Consider the following 20,823-nt stretch of genomic DNA (forward strand, 5'->3'; position numbering starts at 1 on the left):
TGTCCTAGGCCCGACCATCTTCAGCTGCTTCATCAATGGTGTGGAGATGCCGGAGTTGGACTGGGGTGGACAAATGTAAGAAGTCACACAACACCAGGTTATAGTCCAACAGCTTTATTTGAAATCACAAGCTTTCGGAGCGCTGCTCCTTCGTCAGGTGAAGTGGAGAGATGCATAAAAACACAGCTTATATAGTCAGAGAATCATGTCAGATGTTTACAGGTAATCTTTCTAACTGCCATTTATCACACCTCGGCAGAGAGATAATCACAGCAATCAAAGGTGTGAATGGTGTCCAAACAGGTTAGTCAGGAAAACATTACATCAAAGAACAATGAGGTGGGGTCACAAGGGATCAAATGTTGCAGATGCTGGGGCCAATGACCTTCCTTCCAACATAAGGTCAGAAGTGGGGATGTTCGCTGATGATTGCATAGTGTTCAGTGCCATTCACAACTCCTCAGATAATGAAGCAGTCCGTGCCCACATGCAGCAAGACCTGGACAACATCCAACTCGGGCTGATAAGTGGCAAGTAACATTCGTGCCACACAAGTGCCAGGCAATGAGTTTAACCACCGCCACTTGACATTAAATGGCATTACCATCACCGAATCACCCAACATCAACATCTTGGGTCACCATTGACCAAAAACTTAAAATGCCATGGCTACAAGAGGTGGTCAGAGGCTGGGTGTTCTGTGGTGAATGACTCGCCTTCTGACTCCCCAAAGCCTTTCCACCACATACAAGGCACAAGTCTGGAGTGTGATGGGATATTCTCCACTTGTCTGGATGAGTGCAGCTCCAACAACACTCAAGAAGTTCGACACCATCCAGGACAAAGCAGCCCGCTTGATCAGCACCCCATCCACCACCTTAAACATGCACTCCCTCCACCACCGGCGCACCGTGGCTGCAGTGTGTACCATCTACAAGATGCACTGCAGCAACTCGCCAAGGCTTCTTTGACAACACCTCCCAAACCCGTGACCGCTACCACCTAGAAGGACAAGGGCAGCAGGCGCACGGGAACAAGTTGCCCTCCAAGTCACACACACCATCCTGACTTGAAAATATAGCGGCCGTTCCGTCATCGTCGCTGGGTCAAAATCTTGGAACTCCCTCCCGAACAGCACTGTGGGAGCACCTTCACCACACGGACTGCAGCGGTTCAAGAAGGCGGCTCACCACCACCTTCTCAAGGGGCAACTAGGGATGGGCAATAAATGCTGGGCCCTGCCAGCGACGCCCACATCCCATGAATGAATAATTTTATAAAATCTCTCCTCATAATCTAACCTTTGGAGCCCTGGTAACATTTTGGTGAATCTCCTTCCTTTTCTCTATCCTTCGCCCCCCCCCCCGATCCCGTCTCTCCTCTTCCTCTCAATCCTTTCCTTCTCCCTTTCCCTTCCCCTTCTCTCTGTCCCATCTCCCCTTTCTCTCTCTCTCCTTTCCTCCTCCCTCTATCCTGTCTGCTTATCCCTTCTCTCTCTCTCTCCGTTCCCTCTTCCCACCCCCGTTCCCCCTGTCCTCTCCCCCGCTCCCTTGTTACGTCTCCGGGCGCTGCCCCGTCACAAGAGCCGGGCCGGAGCCGCATTTTAAACGCAAACCAGCGGCTCAGCCACCCGCTCCGGCCGGACCGAGGATGGGCTGCGGAGCGTCAAAGAAAGAGGCGCTGAGCGAGGCTTCAGGTGGGTGAGGCGGCTCCGAACCCCGAGTCCGGGACTCAACCCCCAGACTGTACAGCGAACCCCACAATCCGCGCACACAAACCCCCAATCGGGGCAGAAAAATCAGCTTCCTGCAAACCCCATTTCTATGCAGAATTCCCCCAAATCTGGGCATTGAGCCCCTGTCTAGACAGGGAACCCCCAAATCTGGGCACTGAGCCCCTATCTAGACACTGGACCCCCAAATCTGGGCATTGAGCCCCTGTCTAGACACGTGAACCCCCAGATCTGAGCATTGAGCCCCTGTCTACACACTGAGCCCCCAAACCTGGACATTAAGCCTCAGTCTAGACACTGGACCACCAAATCTGGGCATTGAGCCTCAGTCTAGACACTGAAACCCCAAATCTGGGCAGTTAACCCATAAATCTGGGCATTGAGCCCCAGCCTAGACACTGAACCCCCAAATCCATGCAGTGAACCATCAAATCTGCATTGAGCCTGTCTAGACACTGAACCCACAAGTCTGGACATTGAGCCCCTCTCTAGACACTTGAACCCCCACATCTGGGCATCGAGTCTCTGTCTAGACACTGAACCTCCAAATGGGGCATTGAGCCCATGTCTAGACACTTGAACCCCAATAATCTGGGCTTTGGGCCCCTGTCTAGAAATGTGAACCCCCACATCTGGGCATCGAGTCTCTGTCTAGACAGGGAACCCCCAAATCTGGGCACTGAGCCCCTATCTAGACACTGGACCCCCAAATCTGGGCATTGAGCCCCTGTCTAGACACGTGAACCCCCAGACCTGAGCATTGAGCCCCTGTCTACACACTGAACCCCCAAACCTGGACATTGAGCCTCAGTCTATACACTGGACCACCAAATCTGGGCATTGAGCCTCAGTCTAGACACTGAAACACCAAATCTGGGCAGTTAACCCACAAATCTGGGCATTGAGCCCCAGCCTGGACACTGAACCCCCAAATCCATGCAGTGAACCATCAAATCTGCATTGAGCCCCTGTCTAGACACTGAACCCACAAATCTGGGCACTGAGCCCCTATCTAGACACTGAACACCCAAATCTGAGCATTGAGCCCCAGACTAGACACTGAACCCCCAAATATGGGCGTTGAGCCCCTGTCTAGACACTGAACACCCAAATCTGTGCACAGAATCATAGAATGGTTACTGCACAGGAGGCCATCGAGCCTGTGCCAGCTCTCTGCAAGTCCCACTCCCCTGCCCTTTCCCCGTAGCCCTGCAATTTATTTTTCCTTCAGGTACTTATCCAATTCCCTTATGTAAGCCACGACTGAGTCTGTCGCCACCACCCTGTCAGGCAGCGCATTCCAGATCCTAACCACTCGCTGCATAAAAAAAGTTTTTCCTCACGTCACCTTTGGTTCTTTTGCCAATCTGTGTCCTCTGGTTCTTGACCCTTCTGCCAATGGGAACAGTTTCTCTCTATCTACTCTGTCCAGACCCCTCATGATTTTGAACACCTCTACAAAATCTCCTCTCAATCTTCTCTGCTCTAAGGAGAACAGCCCCAGCTTCTCCAGTCTATCCACGTAACTGAAGTCTCTCATCCCTGGAATCATTTTCGTAAATCTTTTCTGCATCCTTCCTAAAGTGCGGTGCCTAGAATTGGACACAATACTCCTGTTGAGGCCGAACCAGTGTTTTATAAAGGTTCATCATAACTTCCTTGCTTTTGTACTCTATGTCTCTATTCAGGAAGCCCAGGATCCCATATGCTTTTTTAACCGCTTTCTCAACCTGTCCTGCCACCTTCAACGATTTGTGCACATATACCCCCAGGCCTCTCTGCTCATGCACCCCCTTTAGTTTATATTGCCTCTCCTCTTTCTTCCTATCAAAATGTATCACTTTGCACTTTTCTGCGTTAAATTTCATCTGCCACGTGTCCGCCCATTTCACCAGCCTGTCTATGTTTTCTCGAAGTCGATCACTCTCCTCCTCACTGTTCACTATACTTCCAAGTTTTGTGTCCTCTGCAAATTTTGAAATTGTGCCCTGTACACCCACGTCCAAGTCATTGATATATATCAAGAAAAGCAGAGGTCCTAGTACTGACCACTGGGGAACACCACTGTATACCTTCCTCCAGTCTGAAAAACAACCGTTCACCTGTCACTTAGCCAATTTCGTATCCATGCTGCCACTGTCCCTGTCTAGACACTGGACCTCCAAACTGGGCATTGAGCCCTAGTCTAGACACTGAACCCCCAAACTGGGCATTGAGCCCCAGTCTAGATACTGAACCCCCAAACTAGGAATTGAGCCCCAGTCTAGACACTGAACCCCCAAACTGGGCATTGAGCCCCAGCCTAGACACTGAACCCTCAAACTGGGCATTGAGCCCCAGTCTAGACACTGAACCCCCAAACTGGGCATTGAGCCCCAGCCTAGACACTGAACCCTCAAACTGGGCATTGAGCCCCAGTCTAGACACTGAACCCCCAAACTGGGCATTGCGCCCCAGTCTAGACACTGCACCCCCCCAGTGCAAGCAGTAAGGTCACAGACTGGGAGCCTCTGTGCACTCCTGCAATGACCAGAATAGATGTACAGTGGCAGTATCTAATATATTTTGACACGGTCGGTATTTGGACTTCCAAATCTCCTAGTTTTAAGTCTTAACCACACCTCTCACAGGGTATGGGGAGTGGGGCGGGGCAGGGCGGGGGTATGGGGAGAGGAGGGTGGAAGTGGGGGAGGAGTGTGGGGAAGAGGCATGGGGTTAATGGGAGCCACAGCCAGCCCTGGATTAAGGAGCAAGCTCAGGTGTCTCACTCCCGACTCTTCCGTGTGTGACGATTTCGGGGAGGGGGGGTTCGAGCCCCAACACAGCAAGCGGAGGGTGGGGGGGGGGGGGTGGACAAGCCATACGATGATGATATAACCGTGGGCAGAGGGCCAGTATTTACAAGGTTACTGTCTACACTTCGATTCTAATGAGTAATGAGCTGTTTCTCTCGATGGGTGCAGAGGCCACTGCTGGAGACGTTCACACTGAGTCAGATGGGACACAACAACCGGTGGACCTCCTTGCCAGCGTAGAACCCCATGGTCAGGAGGTCAAATCCCCAGAAGCTGAGGCTGAACGCCCGGAAGTAGAGGCCGTGCCCCCAGAGGCCAAACCTGAGCCCCCGGAATCTCAGGCAAAGCCGCCGCGAAAATATATAAAGCCCCAACACCAAACCAAAGCACTGGGACCCCTACTGGACCTTAATCCCCTGGAGATGCCCCCTCAAATCATGTGCGTTGCCCCAGTGCTCCGGGACACTATACCTAAACGTGCCCGCAAATACAAGAGACTCTCTGGTAAGACCATGCTCGCCACAGCTCCTGGCAAACTTTATGCAGCTCGGAATGATCAGCGTGGTGTTGCTGGGACCAGGGGTGGCATGCCTGTACCACAGACGATGCCCCCAAACCAGCAAGGAGCTGTACCCCAAGAATCTGAATCCATCACTCCAACGAAAGCAACTGAACCCCAAAAATCTGCATCTGTCACTCCAGAGAAAGCAACTGACCCCCAACAATCTGAAGCTGTCACTCCAGCGAGAGCAACTGAACCCCCAAAATCTGAAGCCGTCACTCCAGCGAGAGCAACTGAACCCCCAAAACCTGAACCAGTCACTCCAGCGAGAGCAACTGAACCCCCAAAACCTGAACCAGTCACTCCAGCGAGAGCAACTGAACCCCCAAAATCTGAAGCCATCGCTCCAGCGAGAGCAACTGAACCCCCAAAACCTGAACCAGTCACTCCAGCGAGAGCAACTGAACCCCCAAAACCTGAACCAGTCACTCCAGCGAGAGCATCTGAACCCCCAAAACCTGAACCAGTCACTCCAGCGAGAGCAACTGAACCCCCAAAATCTGAAGCCGTCGCTCCAGCGAGAGCAACTGAACCCCCAAAATCTGAAGCTGTCACTCCAGCGATAGCAACTGAACCCCCAAAATCTGAAGCTGTCACTCCAGCGAGAGCAACTGAACCCCAAAAATCTGAAGCCGTCACTCCAGCGAGAGCAACTGAACCCCCAAAACCTGAACCAGTCACTCCAGCGATAGCAACTGAACCCCCAAAACCTGAAGCCGTCACTCCAGCGAGAGCAACTGAACCCCCAAAACCTGAACCAGTCACTCCAGCGAGAGCAACTGAACCCCCAAAACCTGAACCAGTCACTCCAGCGAGAGCAACTGAACCCCCAAAATCTGAAGCCGTCACTCCAGCGAGAGCAACTGAACCCCCAAAACCTGAACCAGTCACTCCAGCGAGAGCAACTGAACCCCCAAAACCTGAACCAGTCACTCCAGCGAGAGCAACTGAACCCCCAAAACCTGAACCCCCAAAACCTGAACCAGTCACTCCAGCGAGTGCAACTGAACCCCCAAAACCTGAACCAGTCACTCCAGCGAGAGCAACTGGACCCCCAAAACCTGAACCAGTCACTCCAGCGAGAGCAACTGAACCCCCAAAATCTGAACCCCAAAAATCTGAAGCCATCACTCTAGAGAGAGCAACTGACCCCCCAAAATCTGAACCCCAAAAATCTGAAGCCGCCACTCCAGCGAGAGCAACTGAACCCCCAATATCTGAACCCCAAAAATCTGAAGCCGTCACTCCAGAGATATCAACTGACCCCCAAAAATCAGAATCCGTCACTCCAGCAAGATCAACGGATCCCCCAAAATCTGAAGCCATCACTCCAGCGAGAGCAACTGAAGCCGTCACTCCAGACAGAGCAACTGAACCCCAAAACTCTGAAGCAGTCACTCCAGACAGAGCAACTGAACCCCCAAAACCTGAACCCATCACTCCAGACAGAGCAACGGAACCCCAAAAATCAGAACCCCAAAATTCTGAAGCTGTTGCTCCAGCTAGAGTGACGGAACCCCCAAAATCTGAATCCATCACTGCAGCTAGAGTGACGGAACCCCCAAATTCTGAAGCCATCACTTTAGACAGAGCAACTGAACCCCCAAAACCTGAACCCATCACTCCAGACAGAGCAACGGAACCCCAAAATTCTGAAGCTGTCGCTCCAGCTAGAGTGACGGAACCCCCAAAATCTGAATCCGTCACTCCAGACAAAGCAACTGAACCCCTGAAATCTGAAGCCGCCACTCCAGAGAGAGAAAGTGAACCCCAAAGATCTGAAACCATCACTCCAGCGAGAGCGATGGAACCCAAAAAACCTGAACCCCAAAAATCTGAAGATGTCACTCCAGAGAGAGAGACTGAACCCCTGAAATCTGAAGCCGTCACTCCAGACAGAACAAGTGAACCCCAAAAATCTGAAGCCGTCACTCCAGCGAGAGTGACTGAACCCACAAAATCTGAAGCCGTCATTCCAGAGAGAGCAACGGATCCCCCAAAATCTGAACGCCAAAACTCTGAAGCTGCCACTCCAGCGAAAGTGACTGAACCCCAAAAATCTGAAGCCGTCACTCCAGAGAGAGCAACTGAACCCCCAAAACCTGAACCAGTCACTCCAGCGAGAGCAACTGAACCCCCAAAACCTGAACCAGTCACTCCAGCGAGAGCATCTGAACCCCCAAAACCTGAACCAGTCACTCCAGCGAGAGCAACTGAACCCCCAAAATCTGAAGCCGTCGCTCCAGCGAGAGCAACTGAACCCCCAAAATCTGAAGCTGTCACTCCAGCGAGAGCAACTGAGCCCCCAAAATCTGAAGCTGTCACTCCAGCGAGAGCAACTGAACCCCAAAAATCTGAAGCCGTCACTCCAGCGAGAGCAACTGAACCCCCAAAACCTGAACCAGTCACTCCAGCGATAGCAACTGAACCCCCAAAACCTGAAGCCGTCACTCCAGCGAGAGCAACTGAACCCCCAAAACCTGAACCAGTCACTCCAGCGAGAGCAACTGAACCCCCAAAACCTGAACCAGTCACTCCAGCGAGAGCAACTGAACCCCCAAAATCTGAAGCCGTCACTCCAGCGAGAGCAACTGAACCCCCAAAACCTGGACCAGTCACTCCAGCGAGAGCAACTGAACCCCCAAAACCTGAACCAGTCACTCCAGCGAGAGCAACTGAACCCCCAAAACCTGAACCCCCAAAACCTGAACCAGTCACTCCAGCGAGTGCAACTGAACCCCCAAAACCTGAACCAGTCACTCCAGCGAGAGCAACTGGACCCCCAAAACCTGAACCAGTCACTCCAGCGAGAGCAACTGGACCCCCAAAACCTGAACCAGTCACTCCAGCGCGAGCAACTGAACCCCCAAAATCTGAACCCCAAAAATCTGAAGCCATCACTCTAGAGAGAGCAACTGACCCCCCAAAATCTGAACCCCAAAAATCTGAAGCCGCCACTCCAGCGAGAGCAACTGAACCCCCAATATCTGAACCCCAAAAATCTGAAGCCGTCACTCCAGAGATATCAACTGACCCCCAAAAATCAGAATCTGTCACTCCAGCGAGATCAACGGATCCCCCAAAATCTGAAGCCATCACTCCAGCGAGAGCAACTGAAGCCGTCACTCCAGACAGAGCAACTGAACCCCAAAACTCTGAAGCAGTCACTCCAGACAGAGCAACTGAACCCCCAAAACCTGAACCCATCACTCCAGACAGAGCAACGGAACCCCAAAAATCAGAACCCCAAAATTCTGAAGCTGTTGCTCCAGCTAGAGTGACGGAACCCCCAAAATCTGAATCCATCACTGCAGCTAGAGTGACGGAACCCCCAAATTCTGAAGCCATCACTTTAGACAGAGCAACTGAACCCCCAAAACCTGAACCCATCACTCCAGACAGAGCAACGGAACCCCAAAATTCTGAAGCTGTCGCTCCAGCTAGAGTGACGGAACCCCCAAAATCTGAATCCGTCACTCCAGACAAAGCAACTGAACCCCTGAAATCTGAAGCCGCCACTCCAGAGAGAGAAAGTGAACCCCAAAGATCTGAAACCATCACTCCAGCGAGAGCGATGGAACCCAAAAAACCTGAACCCCAAAAATCTGAAGATGTCACTCCAGAGAGAGCGACTGAACCCCTGAAATCTGAAGCCGTCACTCCAGACAGAACAAGTGAACCCCAAAAATCTGAAGCCGTCACTCCAGCGAGAGTGACTGAACCCACAAAATCTGAAGCCGTCATTCCAGAGAGAGCAACGGATCCCCCAAAATCTGAACGCCAAAACTCTGAAGCTGCCACTCCAGCGAAAGTGACTGAACCCCAAAAATCTGAAGCCGTCACTCCAGAGAGAGCAACTGAACCCCCAAAATCTGAATCCGTCACTCCAATCAGAGCAACTGAACCCCCAAAATCGGAAGCTGTCACACCAGAGAGAGCAACGGAACCCCCAAAATCTGAACCCCCAAAATCTGAAGCTGTCACTCCAGAGAGAGCAACTGAACCCCCAAAATCTGAACCCCCAAAATCTGAAGCTGTCACTCCAGAGAGAGCAACTGAACCCCCAAAATCTGAACCCCAAAAATCTGAAGCTGTCACTCCAGAGAGAGCAACTGAACCCCCACAATCTGAAACCCCAAAATCTGAAGCTGTTACCCCAGAGAGAGCAACGGAACCCCAAAAATCTGAAGTTGTCACTCTAGAGAGAGCAACTGAACCCCCAAAATCTGAAGCTGTCACTCCAGACAGAGCAACTGGACCCCCAAAATCTGAACCCCAAAATGCTGAAGCTGTCACTCCAGAGAGAGCAACTGAACCCCAAAAGTCTGATGCCGTCACTCCAGCGAAAGCAACTGAACCCCCAAAACCTGAATCCGTCAGTCTAGAGACAGCAATTGAACCCCACGATTCTGAACTCACACCTCTAGAAGCATCACCTGAACCCCAACAATCTGAAGCCGTCACTCCAGAGAGCGTGACTGAACCCCAGGATTCTGATCTTGACAAGTCTGAGCCCCAAGGATCAGAAATTGAGGAGTCTGAAATTGAGGAGTCGGAACCCCCAGAGTCTGAAATTGAGGAGTCTGAACCCCAAGAATCGGACCTTGAGTCGGAACCCCCAGAGTCTGAAATTGGGGAGTCTGAACCGCAAGAATCGGAACCTGGTGAATCTGAATCCGTCAGCCCAGAAGCACCAACTGAACCCCACATTTCTAAACTCACACCTCTAGAAGAATCACCAGTACCCCACGAATCTGAAGCCACCACTCCAGAGAGAGCTACTGAACCCCAAAAATCTGAATCCCCCACTCCAGAGCGAGCAACTGAACCCCAAGATCCTGATCCCGTCCCTCTAAAAACAGTACCTGAACCCCCAAAATCGGAGCCGTCCTCTGAACCCCAAGAATCTGGAGCCGCCCTCCAGAGACCAAAGCAGCCCCAGGGCCCCAGGAATATGAACCCCCAGCTCCATAAACAGCTGAACCCCAGGAACCCGTTCTCCCATCTCCAACAACAGAGCCAGCTCCTGAACCCCAGGATCCTGTTCCCGCATCTGCAGCGACAGAGCCGGAGTCCCGCGGATGTGAATCCCATCTCGGGCCAAAACGGGTCCTGAACCCCGGGAATTAGAACACCCACCCTCACTTGCAGAGATGGGGTCTGAAGCCCGGACAGAGCCTGAACCCACCCCTCTCCAACCCTCCCCCCTCCAACCCACCCCCCTCCAACCCACCCCCCTCCAACCCACGCCCCTCCAACCCCCCAACTGTACCACAAGAACCAAACCCCAAGAATCCAAAAGACACACATGCCTGCAGAGGCGGAACCCCAAGATCCTGCGGCCACCCCACCCCCAAACCCCTCCTCCCCCAAAGACGCAGATACCAAAGTAATTTGAGAAGCTAGAATAAATGGAGATTATTCACACATGGCGGAACGCAGTTGAGGATCCGTTAAGAGAGTTGTCTTCTTGCCCTGGGGGGGCCAAGTGGGTAAGAGGGAGCAGGACGAGGCAACTGGTAGACCAGACCCAACCTTCAGAACCCTGAAAACCCCACGTCTAACGTCCCGCTAGCCCTTCCCCCCCCACCCCACCCCACCAACCCCGCGCTGTGGGCCAGTTGCCACGTGCCAGCTGTTGGGTCGTTCCGACAGCTCAGGGCGCTGACCGGCCAAGTCGAGTGATGCTGACCATCTGAGCATGGGTGACCCCCCTCGCCCTCTCCTCCCCTCCGCCCGTGTCGATGCCAGGAGTCTCACGCCAATGGACAAGCTGCTCCAGTCCCTCTCTGTTACTTTCTCAAACTGCGGAGCAACCTTTCTCTCGTGACCTTGTGTCGAGTGCTTTGACTCTATAATAAAATCTGGTGCCTTGATTTTTATTGGGTTATTTTATTTTTTTAAAAGGAGTCGGTCGTGTTTACAAGGGCTGCTGCCAGACTCGAGAGGGTACAACCCTCAGGAAGGGCCGAACAGGCTGGGGCTCTTTTCTCCCGAAAAGAGGTGACCCCCCCCTTGAAAATTATGAAGCGGTTCGATAGGGTAGAAGTAGAGAAGATGGAATCATAGAATCTTACAGCACAGAAGGAGGCCATTCGGCCCATCGTGCCTGTGCCGGCTCTTTGAAAGAGCTCTCCAATTAGTCCCGCTTCCCCCCTGCTCTTTCCCCATTAGCCCTGCAAATTTGTTGTCTTCTTTACCCAGAGAGTGGTGAGAATGTGGAACTCGCTACCACAGGGAGTGGTTGAGGCGAATAGTATGGATGCATTTAAGGGGAGGCTCGATAAGCACATGAGGGAGAAAGGAATAGAGGGTTACGCTGATAGATTTAGATGAGGAAAGACGGGAGGAGGCTCGAGTGGAGCATAAACACCGGCATGGACTGGTTGGGCCGAATGGCCTGTTTCTGTGCCGTGTATTCTAAGTACAGGAAACTTTGTGCTATCCGGAGGTTGAATGTCCGGCAGCTTCGATCTAACGGCAGAAATCAGCAGCCGTTTTGGTTAGGTTTTTTTTCTTCTAGCATTCTTTTCACAGGCAGGCTCTGGAAAGCGTCTTTGTATCTTAGCAACAGCTTCAGAGACGTTTCCAAGCTACTGGGCCGAGTGTTTACAAGCTGTTGCTGAGCAACAGTCTTTGTTGTCAGATACGGAGATGAAAAGCTCCTATCTGATAACATTGACGCTGGTCTATCTGGAAGTTTTGAGGCAACGGCAGTAGCTCGGTCCTGTGGGTGCCGGATAGCACAAAGTTTCCTGTAATTCTATTGATCAAATTCTCTTTTGAATGTTACTATTGAATCTGCTTCCACCACCCTTGGATGTTTCCACTTGTGGGAGAGGCCAAAACTGGGGGTCATCAATATAAGATGGTTGTCATGAATCTTACCATTCATGTAGAAATGACTCATGAGATAACACTGGGCGGCCAGCTGGTGGCGCCGTCCAGGGAAAGTATAAATACTCGGGCGTGGGCCCAGCTTGCTCAGGACGTTTCTGTAACCAGGAACTAGTGATGTAACTAGAACTCATGGTTGTGAAACGGTTGATTAAAGCCTTGTTTTATAGTCAAACCAAGTGCTTAGTAGTTTTCTTACGTCAATAGTCACTAATAAATCCAATCAGGAATTCTGGAGAAACTTCTTTACCCAGAGAGTGGTGAGAATGTGGAACTCGCTACCACAGGGAGTGGTTGAGGCGAATAGTAGAGATGCATTTAAGGGGAAGCTGGATAAACACATGAGGGAGAAAGGAATAGAAGGTTATGGTGATAGGGTGGAATTGGCTCAGTGACAGGAAGCAGAGGGTGGTGCTGGATGGGTGTTTCTCAGACTGGGAGCTGGTTTGCAGTGGTGTTCCCCAAGGGTCAGTTTTGGGTCCATTACTCTCTTCAATTTTTATAAACGACCTAGGGTCGGGTGTAGGGAGCAGCGTTTTAAAACTTGCAGATGATTCAAAACTTGGCAAAGTAGTAGATAGCGATGAGGATAGTTATAGGCTTCAGGATGACACAGACAGGAGGGTGAAATGGGCAGAAGCGCGGCAGATGGAGTTCAATGTGGAGAAGTGTGAAGTGATGTACTTTGGGAGGACTAATATGGAAAGTCAGTGCACAATAAATGGCAGGATTTTAGAAAGTGCAGATGAGCAGAGAGACCTTGGTGTCCATATACACAAATCCTTAAAGGTGGCGGGGCAAGTTGATATGGTCATTGCATAAGAAATCAGAGCAGGAGTAGGCCATTCGGCCCTTCGAGCCTGCTCCGCCATTCAATGAGATCATGGTTGATCTTCTGCCCAACTCCATTCACCGGCCCTATCGCCATATCCCTTGATGCCCTTACTAGTCAGAAATCTATCAACTTCTGTTTTGAATATACCCAATGACTGAGCCTCCACAGCCCTCTGGGGTAGAGAATTCCAAAGATTCACCACCCTCTGAGTGAAGAAATTTCTTCTCATCTCAGTCCTGAATGGCCGACCCTTTATCCTGAGGCTGTGGCCCCTGGTTCTAGACTCCCCAGCCAAGGGAAACATTCTCCCAACATCCACCCTATCAAGCCCTGTAATAATTTTGTATGCTTCAATGAGATCCCCTCTCATTCTTCTGAATTCAAGAGAATACAGGCCTAGTTTACTCAATCTCTTCTCAATCGACAGTTCCGCCATCCCAGGAATCAATCTCGTGAACCTTCGTTGAACTCCCTCAATGGCAAGTATATCCTTCCTCAGGTAAGGAGACCAAAACTGTACACAATACTCCAAGTGTGGTCTCACCAAGGCCCTATATAATTGGAGTAAGACTTCTTTACTTGGGTTTATAAACAGAGGAATAGAATATAAAAGCAAAGCGATCACGCTCGAACTTTATCAATCACTGGTTAGGCCTCAGCTGGAGTATTGTGGACAATTCTGGGCCCCACACTTCAGGAAAGATAGAAAGGCCTTAGAAAGGGGAGAGAGGAGGTTTAGCAGGACGTTCCCAGGGACGGGCGACTTGGGAACGCTCCACCTGTGAAGGTGGTGGAAGCTGATTCCATCAATGATTTTCAGAGGGAGTTGGACGGGTTCTGGAGGATGAGGAGCTCACAGGGTTAGGGACAAACAGCGGAGGGGGGGGTGTGTGGGACTGAGCACAACCGCTCTTTCAAAGAGCCGGCACAGGCACGACGGGCCGAATGGCCTCCTTCTGTGCTGTAAGATCCTATGAGATGAAGTAGGGTGGGATGAGGCTCGTGTGAAGCATAAACACCAGCATAGACCGGGTGGGGTGGGTGGTGGGAGCGGGTCCTGTGTTCGAATCACCCAACTCCGTGCTGTTCTCTGCTGGCGGGGCGACGGGAGGGGAGAATCGTCCAGGGAAAGTGGACCTTGAGCGCGAGAACGGATTGGGCTCGGCTGTGAATTCCGCCCTCCCCCCATGGTTCAATAGCCTCGCCGCCTCGGCTCGCTCACAAGGGGTTGGAGGGCATCGCGGCAAAATGCTGCAGCCGCCGCACGGGAAATCCTAATCCAGCTGCGCCACCAGGACCTGACATCATGTTACTTCAAACCCTCCTCCTCCTGTCGAAAATCCGGACACCCCAGATGTTGTGGCTGAGCCCCAAAAATCGCTGTTCCCCGGACCCCCCAGCATCTCCGGCTTCACCAAAGCTCCAGCCCCTCGGCGTGAACTCAAGGTCGATGGGTCCGGACTCCGGAACCCCAGCTAATCCTCCCAGAACCTCCAGGACTATCTGCCCCTCCTCACCTCTCTGGGCTTGGGTGGGTACAGCGCATTTCCCTATGGGGGAAAGAGCGTGCACTGCACACCGGGCACACAGAAACTCAACCCGTGTGGGCTCTTCAGTCGATTGGTTCGGAGACGTTGGAAAACGGAGACGCTCAGCGCGACTTCAAGTGAAATCTGGTGGATGCTGAACCGCAAGAAATGGGCAAAATAGTTGGATAAAATGAGAGCGCTCAAAAGCAACTAACGCGACGATGAGAGTAGCAGTAAACAGCCAGAGGCCTGCAACGACAACTTGCATTTATACAGCGCCTTTAACATAGTAAAACATCCCAAGGTGCTTCACAGGAGCGATTATCAAACAAAATTTGACTCCGAGCCGCATAAGGAGATATTAGGGCAGGTGACCAAAAGCTTGGTCAAAGAGGTCAGTTTTAAGGAGTGTCTTAAAGGAGGAGAGCGAGGCAGAGAGGTTTAGGGAGGGAATTCCAGAGCTTAGGGCCCAGGCAGCTGAAGGCACAGCCGCCAATGGTGGAGCAATTAAAATCAGGGGATGCTCAAGAGGCCAGGATTGGAGGAGTGCAGAGGTCTAACCATAGGGTGTGTACTGAAAGGACACAAACAAGTGACTTCATCCTCCTTGTTTATCTCTGGGAAAGATTACTACTTTCAGACAAAGGCCAAATACTGCAGATGCTGGAAATCTGAAATACAAACAGAAAATGCTGGAAACACTCAGCGGGCCAGGCAGCATCCGTGGAGAGAGAGAAACAGAGTTAATGATTCAGGTTGGTGACCTTTCATCAGAGCTACTTTCTGCCTTGGCTCAGTTGGTATCACTCTCTCTCTCGCCTCTGAGTGAGCAGGTTGTGGGTTCAAGGCCCACTCTAGAGACTTGAGCACAAAATCTAGGTTGACACTCCAGTGCAGCACTGAGGGAGCGCTGGATATATATTGGCCAGGATGCCAAAGCTCCCTGCTCTTCCAGTGATGCTGTGGGATCTTTTACATCCACCTGAGAGAGCAGAGGGGGCCTCAGTTTAACGTCTCATCCGAAAGATGGCACCTCCGACAGCGCGGCGCTCCCTCAGTACTGCCCCTCCGACAGTGCGGCGCTCCCTCAGTACTGCCCCTCCGACAGTGCGGCGCTCCCTCAGTACTGCCCCTCCGACAGTGCGGCGCTCCCTCAGTACTGCCCCTCCGACAGTGCCGCGCTCCCTCAGTACTGCCCCTCCGACAGTGCGGCGCTCCCTCAGTACTGCCCCTCCGACAGTGCGGAGCTCCCTCAGTACTGCCCCTCCGACAGTGCGGCACTCCTTCAGTACTGCTCCTCCGACAGTGCAGCACTCCCTCAGTACTGCCCCTCCGACAGTGCGGCGCTCCCTCAGTACTGCCCCTCCGACAGTGCGGCGCTCCCTCAGTACTGCCCCTCTGACAGTGCAGCACTCCCTCAGTACTGCCCCTCCGACAGTGCGGAGCCCCCTCAGTACTGCTCCTCTGACAGTGCCGCGCTCCCTCAGTACTGCCCCTCCGACAGTGCGGAGCTCCCTCAGTACTGCTCCTCCGACAGTGCAGCACTCCCTCAGTACTGCCCCTCCGACAGTGCAGCACTCCCTCAGTACTGCCCCTCCGACAGTGCAGCACTCCCTCAGTACTGCCCCTCCGACAGTGCCGCGCTCCCTCAGTACTGCCCCTCCGACAGTGCAGCACTCCCTCAGTACTGCCCCTCCGACAGTGCAGCACTCCCTCAGTACTGCCCCTCCGACAGTGCAGCACTCCCTCAGTACTGCCCCTCCGACAGTGCCGCGCTCCCTCAGTACTGCCCCTCCGACAGTGCCGCGCTCCCTCAGTACTGCCCCTCCCACAGTGCGGCGCTCCCTCAGTACTGCCCCTCCGACAGTGCCGCGCTCCCTCAGTACTGCCCCTCCGACAGTGCCGCGCTCCCTCAGTACTGCCCCTCCGACAGTGCGGCGCTCCCTCAGTACTGCCCCTCCCACAGTGCGGCGCTCCCTCAGTACTGCCCCTCCGACAGTGCAGCGCTCCCTCAGTACTGCCCCTCCGACAGTGCCGCGCTCCCTCAGTACTGCCCCTCCGACAGTGCGGCGCTCCCTCAGGGGAGTGTCAGCCTAGATTATAGGGCTCAACTCTCTGGAGTGGGGCTTGAACCTATGAGCTTCCGACTCAGAGGTGAGAGAGATTCTCACTGATCCAAGGTTAACACCTTCAACATTTAAAATGGAATTGAGTGGAGGAGAAAGCACTGGTGACACACTGACATTACCTCCTGCGTGATTGGCTTCAACTAAAACACCCTTATTTATGTGAACTGTCCCCCTTGCCCCGAGAATAGCACGGTGTGTAACTGCATCCTCAATTACCCCCAACACCCCTCCCCTTCCCACGGCACCTTCCCGTGCAAGTGCAGGGGATGCAACACCTGCCCTTTCACCTCCTCCCTTCCCACCGTCCAGGGCCCCAAACACTCCTTTCAATTCAATTCAATTTTTTATTTGTCATATATGCAGCAGACGTGTGTACTGCACAATGAAATGTTGATTTTTACGAGTCCTCCCAACATTGGAATAAATATGGCATAACAATGATAAAAATACTAATAGAAATACAGTAATAATAAATAAAACAACAGTAATAAATAATAATAAATTATTCGTTCATGAGTCTTATGGCCTGGGGGTAGAAGCTGTTTCGAAACCTGTTGGTACGAGACTGTATGCTTCAGTATCTCTTACCAGACGGGAGCAGGGTGAAGAGGTTGTGGCTGGGGTGGCTCGCGTCTTTAATGATTCTCAGGGCCTTCCCCCAGCACCTCTCGGGGTAGATATCCTGCACAGCAGGTAGTTTAATTCCTATAGTGTGTTGTGCAGCTTTCACCACCATCTGTAGAGCCTTGCGGTCTGTGGCGGTGCAGTTGCCATACCAGGTAGTGATGCAGCCGGACAGGATACTCTCGATGGTGCACCGGTAGAAGTTGGTGAGAATCTGGGGGGCCATTCCAAATTTCTTCAGTCTCCTGAGGAAGAACAGGTGTTGGCATGCCTTCTTCGTTACGATGTCGATGTGATGGGACCACGTTAAGTCCTCCGTAATGAATACACCCAGGAATTTGAAGCTGCTGACCCTCTCCACCTCAGCCCCTTCGATGTAGATTGGGGTGTGTCCCTCCCCCTGCCGCTTCCTGTAGTCCACGATCATCTCCTTTGTTTTGCTGATGTTGAGGGAGAGGTTGTTGTACTTCCACCATTCTCCTAGGGCTCTTACCTCCTCCCTGCAGCCTGTCTCGTCGCCATCTATGATCAGGCCTACAACGGTAGTGTCATCAGCAAACCTTCCAGGTGAAACAGCGATTTACTTGTACTTCTTTCAATTTAGTATACTGTATTCGCTGCTCACGATGCGTCTCCTCTACCTTGGGGAGACCAAACGCAGACTGAGTGACCGCTTTGCGGAACACCTCCGGTCAGTCCGCGAGCGTAACCCCCGAGCTTCCGCTCGCCTGTCACTTTAATTCCCCCCATCCACTCCCACTCTGACCTCGGCCTCTTACACTGTTCCAACGAAGCTCAACATAAGCTCGAGGAACAGCACCTCATCTTTCTATTAGGCACTTTACAGCCTTCCGCTCTCAACATCGAGTTCAACAATTTCAGACCATAACCTCTGCCCCTATTTTTTCCCAGACGGCAGCTGTTGATGATTCTGCCGTTGCCATTTACACCTCCTCTAGACCCATCTTTTGTTTCTTTACTAGTCCCATTACCATCTGCTTTTCCCTCACATCATCCCTTTTGTCCTTTAATCTCTCCTGCCTTCCATCCTATCACAGACCTTCCCTTTTGTTCTTTCCTCCCCTCCCCCCTTTCCCTGCCCATGCAGCTGCTTAAAAACCTGTTCCATCTCCAACTTTTTCTGACGCAAGGTCATCGAACTGAAACGTTAACTCTGTTTCTCTCTCTCCATAGATGCTGTCTGGCCCGCTGAGTGTTTCTGGCATTTTCTGTTTTTATTTCAGATTTCCAGCATCCGCAGTATTGGGCTTTTGTATTAACGACCAATCAGAAATTTGGTGTTGCAAATAGACGCGACCGGGATGCGGATGCTGGAAATCCGGAATAACAACAGAAAATGCTGGATGAGGTGCTGTTCCTTGGGGTTTTCGTTGAGCTTCATTGGAACAGTGTATGAGGACGAGGACGAGGACGGAGAGGTCAGAGTGGGAGTGGAGCGGAGAATTAAAGTGACAGGCGACCGGAAGCTCAGGGGTCACGCTTACGGACTGAACGGAGGTGTTCCGCAAAGCGGTCGCCCAATCAGCGTTTGGTCTCCCCAGTGTAGAGGAGACCACATCGTGAGCAGCGAATACAGTATACTAGATTGCAAGAAGTACAAGTAAATCGCTGTTTCACCTGGAAGGGGTGTTTGGGGCCCTGGACAGTGGGAAGGGAGGAGGTGAAAGGGCAGGCGTTGCATTTGCTGCGCTTGCATGGGAAGGTGCTGTGGGAAGGGGAAGGGATGTTGGGGGTGATAGAGGAGTGGACCAGGGTGTTGCAGAGAGAGCGGTCCCTTTGGAATGCTGAAAGGGGAGGGGCGGGGAGGGGAAGATGTGTTTGGTGGTGGGATCACGTTGGAGGTGGCGGAAATGGCGGAGGACAATCCGTTGAATGTGGAGGCTGGTGGGGTGAAAGGAGAACCCTATCGTGGTTCTGGGAGGAAGGGGAAGGGGTGAGAGCAGAAGTGCGGGAAATGGAACGGACACGGTCAAGGGCCATGTAAACCACGGTAGAGGGAAAATCCTCAATTGAGGAAAAAGGAAGGCATATCGGAAGCACTCGTATGGAAGATGGCATCATCAGAGCACAGATTCGATCATGTCCTCCCGGGGGTGGGGAGAGGGGGAAAGCAATCAGAAATTTGTTGTTGCAATTCCCTTTTGAAAGCCACAATTGAGTCTGCCTCCACCACCCTTTCAGGCAGCGCATTCCAGATCCTAACCACTCGCTGTGTTAAAAAGTTTTTCCCCATGTCGCCTTTGGTTCTTCTGCCAATCACCTTAAATCTGTGCCCTCTGGTTCACGACCCTTCTGCTACTGGAAACAGTTTCTTTCCATCTACTCTGTCCAGACCCCTCGTGATTTTGAACAATTCTAATCAAATCTCCTCTCAATCTTCTCTGCTCCAAGGGGAACAACCTCAGCTTCTCCAGTCTCTCCACGTAACAGAAGTCCCTCATCCCTGGAACCATTCTCATAAAACTTTTCTGCACCCTCTCTAAGGCCGTCACATCCTTCCTAAAGTGCGGTGCCCAGAATTTGACACAATACTCCAGTTGAGGCCGAACCAGTGTTTTATAAAGATTCATCGTAACTTCCTTGCTTTTGTACTCTATGGCTCAATTTTAACAGCCCCGAGGAGGCAGGTTTGGAGGCGTGTCAGCTGGTAAAATCGGAAAAAATGGCTTCAGACACCCAACCTGCCTCCATCCCGCCCCCCACGCGATTTTCATGAGTGTCTGTTTAGCCGCTCCCAAACTGACCCGACTCCAACCGGTGGGACAGGTAGTTAAGAGCCTGTTAACTGCCTTGATAATCCTACTTTGATCGAGGTTTCCCAGTTTCGTGCCTCTGGCTCCTGTTTCCCGTCTTGTCAGAGACAGTCCTGTCACAAGGAGACGAGTTGGTGGAGGACACGATCTGTAGTCATTATTGGTGCAGAACTTTAAAAGTGCTCCTGTAACATGGCTGGCATTCAAATGCAACAACTTTGTTGTTGGAGGTTTGGGATAAGATTTTGCAAATCTACTGACGTTGTGTGGTCAATTTAGCAGTTATGATCAATTTAGCAAAAGAACAAAACAGGAAAAAAAGCAAAGGCAAAAGAGAGAGTAACAAATACACAGGAAAAAGTACAAAAAACAGACACGTGCAGTCAGAAATCGCCTTCAACACATAGAACCCCTGTTCCCGCTGTTTGAGCTGATTGGGAATAATTTCAGGCCACTTTGAGTGTGCGCTTGCAAGCTTCTTGCCTCAACTGAAATCAATAACAACGGAATGGGAACCATTTACATCCTCTCATCCTGGTCGTCAGATTTGGAGGAAGTGCAGCGCGGCTTAGTGCTGCCGGATGAACAAGTGGTGTGGAGATGCCAGAGTTGGACTGGGGTGGACGAATGTAAGAAGTCACACAACACCAGGTTATAGTCCAACAGCTTTATTTGAAATCACAAGCTTTCAGAGCGCTGCTCCTTCATCAGGTGAAGTGGAGAGATGCATATAGGCACAGCATATATAGTCAGAGAATAATGTCAGATGTTTACAGGTAATCTTTCTAACTGCCATTTATCACACCTCGGCAGAGAGATAATCACAGCAATCAAAGGTGTGAATGGTGTCCAAACAGGTCAGTCAGGAAAACATTACATCAAAGAACAATGAGGTGGGGTCACAAGGGGTCAAATGTTGCAGATGCTGGGGTCTGTATGAAAAACA

The 20,823-nt window shown here is 51.8% G+C and overlaps 1 protein-coding gene across 1 annotated transcript; it reads left to right on the forward strand.

The window, feature by feature from the left end:
- The first annotated feature begins 4,680 nt into the window (after nt 1-4,680).
- On the forward strand, nt 4,681-10,955 carry LOC147092821 (uncharacterized). The gene has a single exon (XM_085975695.1). The coding sequence runs from the start codon at nt 4,686-4,688 to the stop codon at nt 10,203-10,205; it is 5,520 nt and encodes a 1,839-aa protein (XP_085831821.1). The 5' UTR covers nt 4,681-4,685; the 3' UTR covers nt 10,206-10,955.
- Nucleotides 10,956-20,823: the final 9,868 nt, after the last annotated feature.

Source organism: Somniosus microcephalus, unplaced genomic scaffold (genome assembly GCF_052327205.1).
Source record: "Somniosus microcephalus isolate GS21.2 unplaced genomic scaffold, FLI_Smic_1.0 unresolved_chr2, whole genome shotgun sequence".
Lineage (NCBI taxonomy): Eukaryota > Metazoa > Chordata > Chondrichthyes > Squaliformes > Somniosidae > Somniosus > Somniosus microcephalus.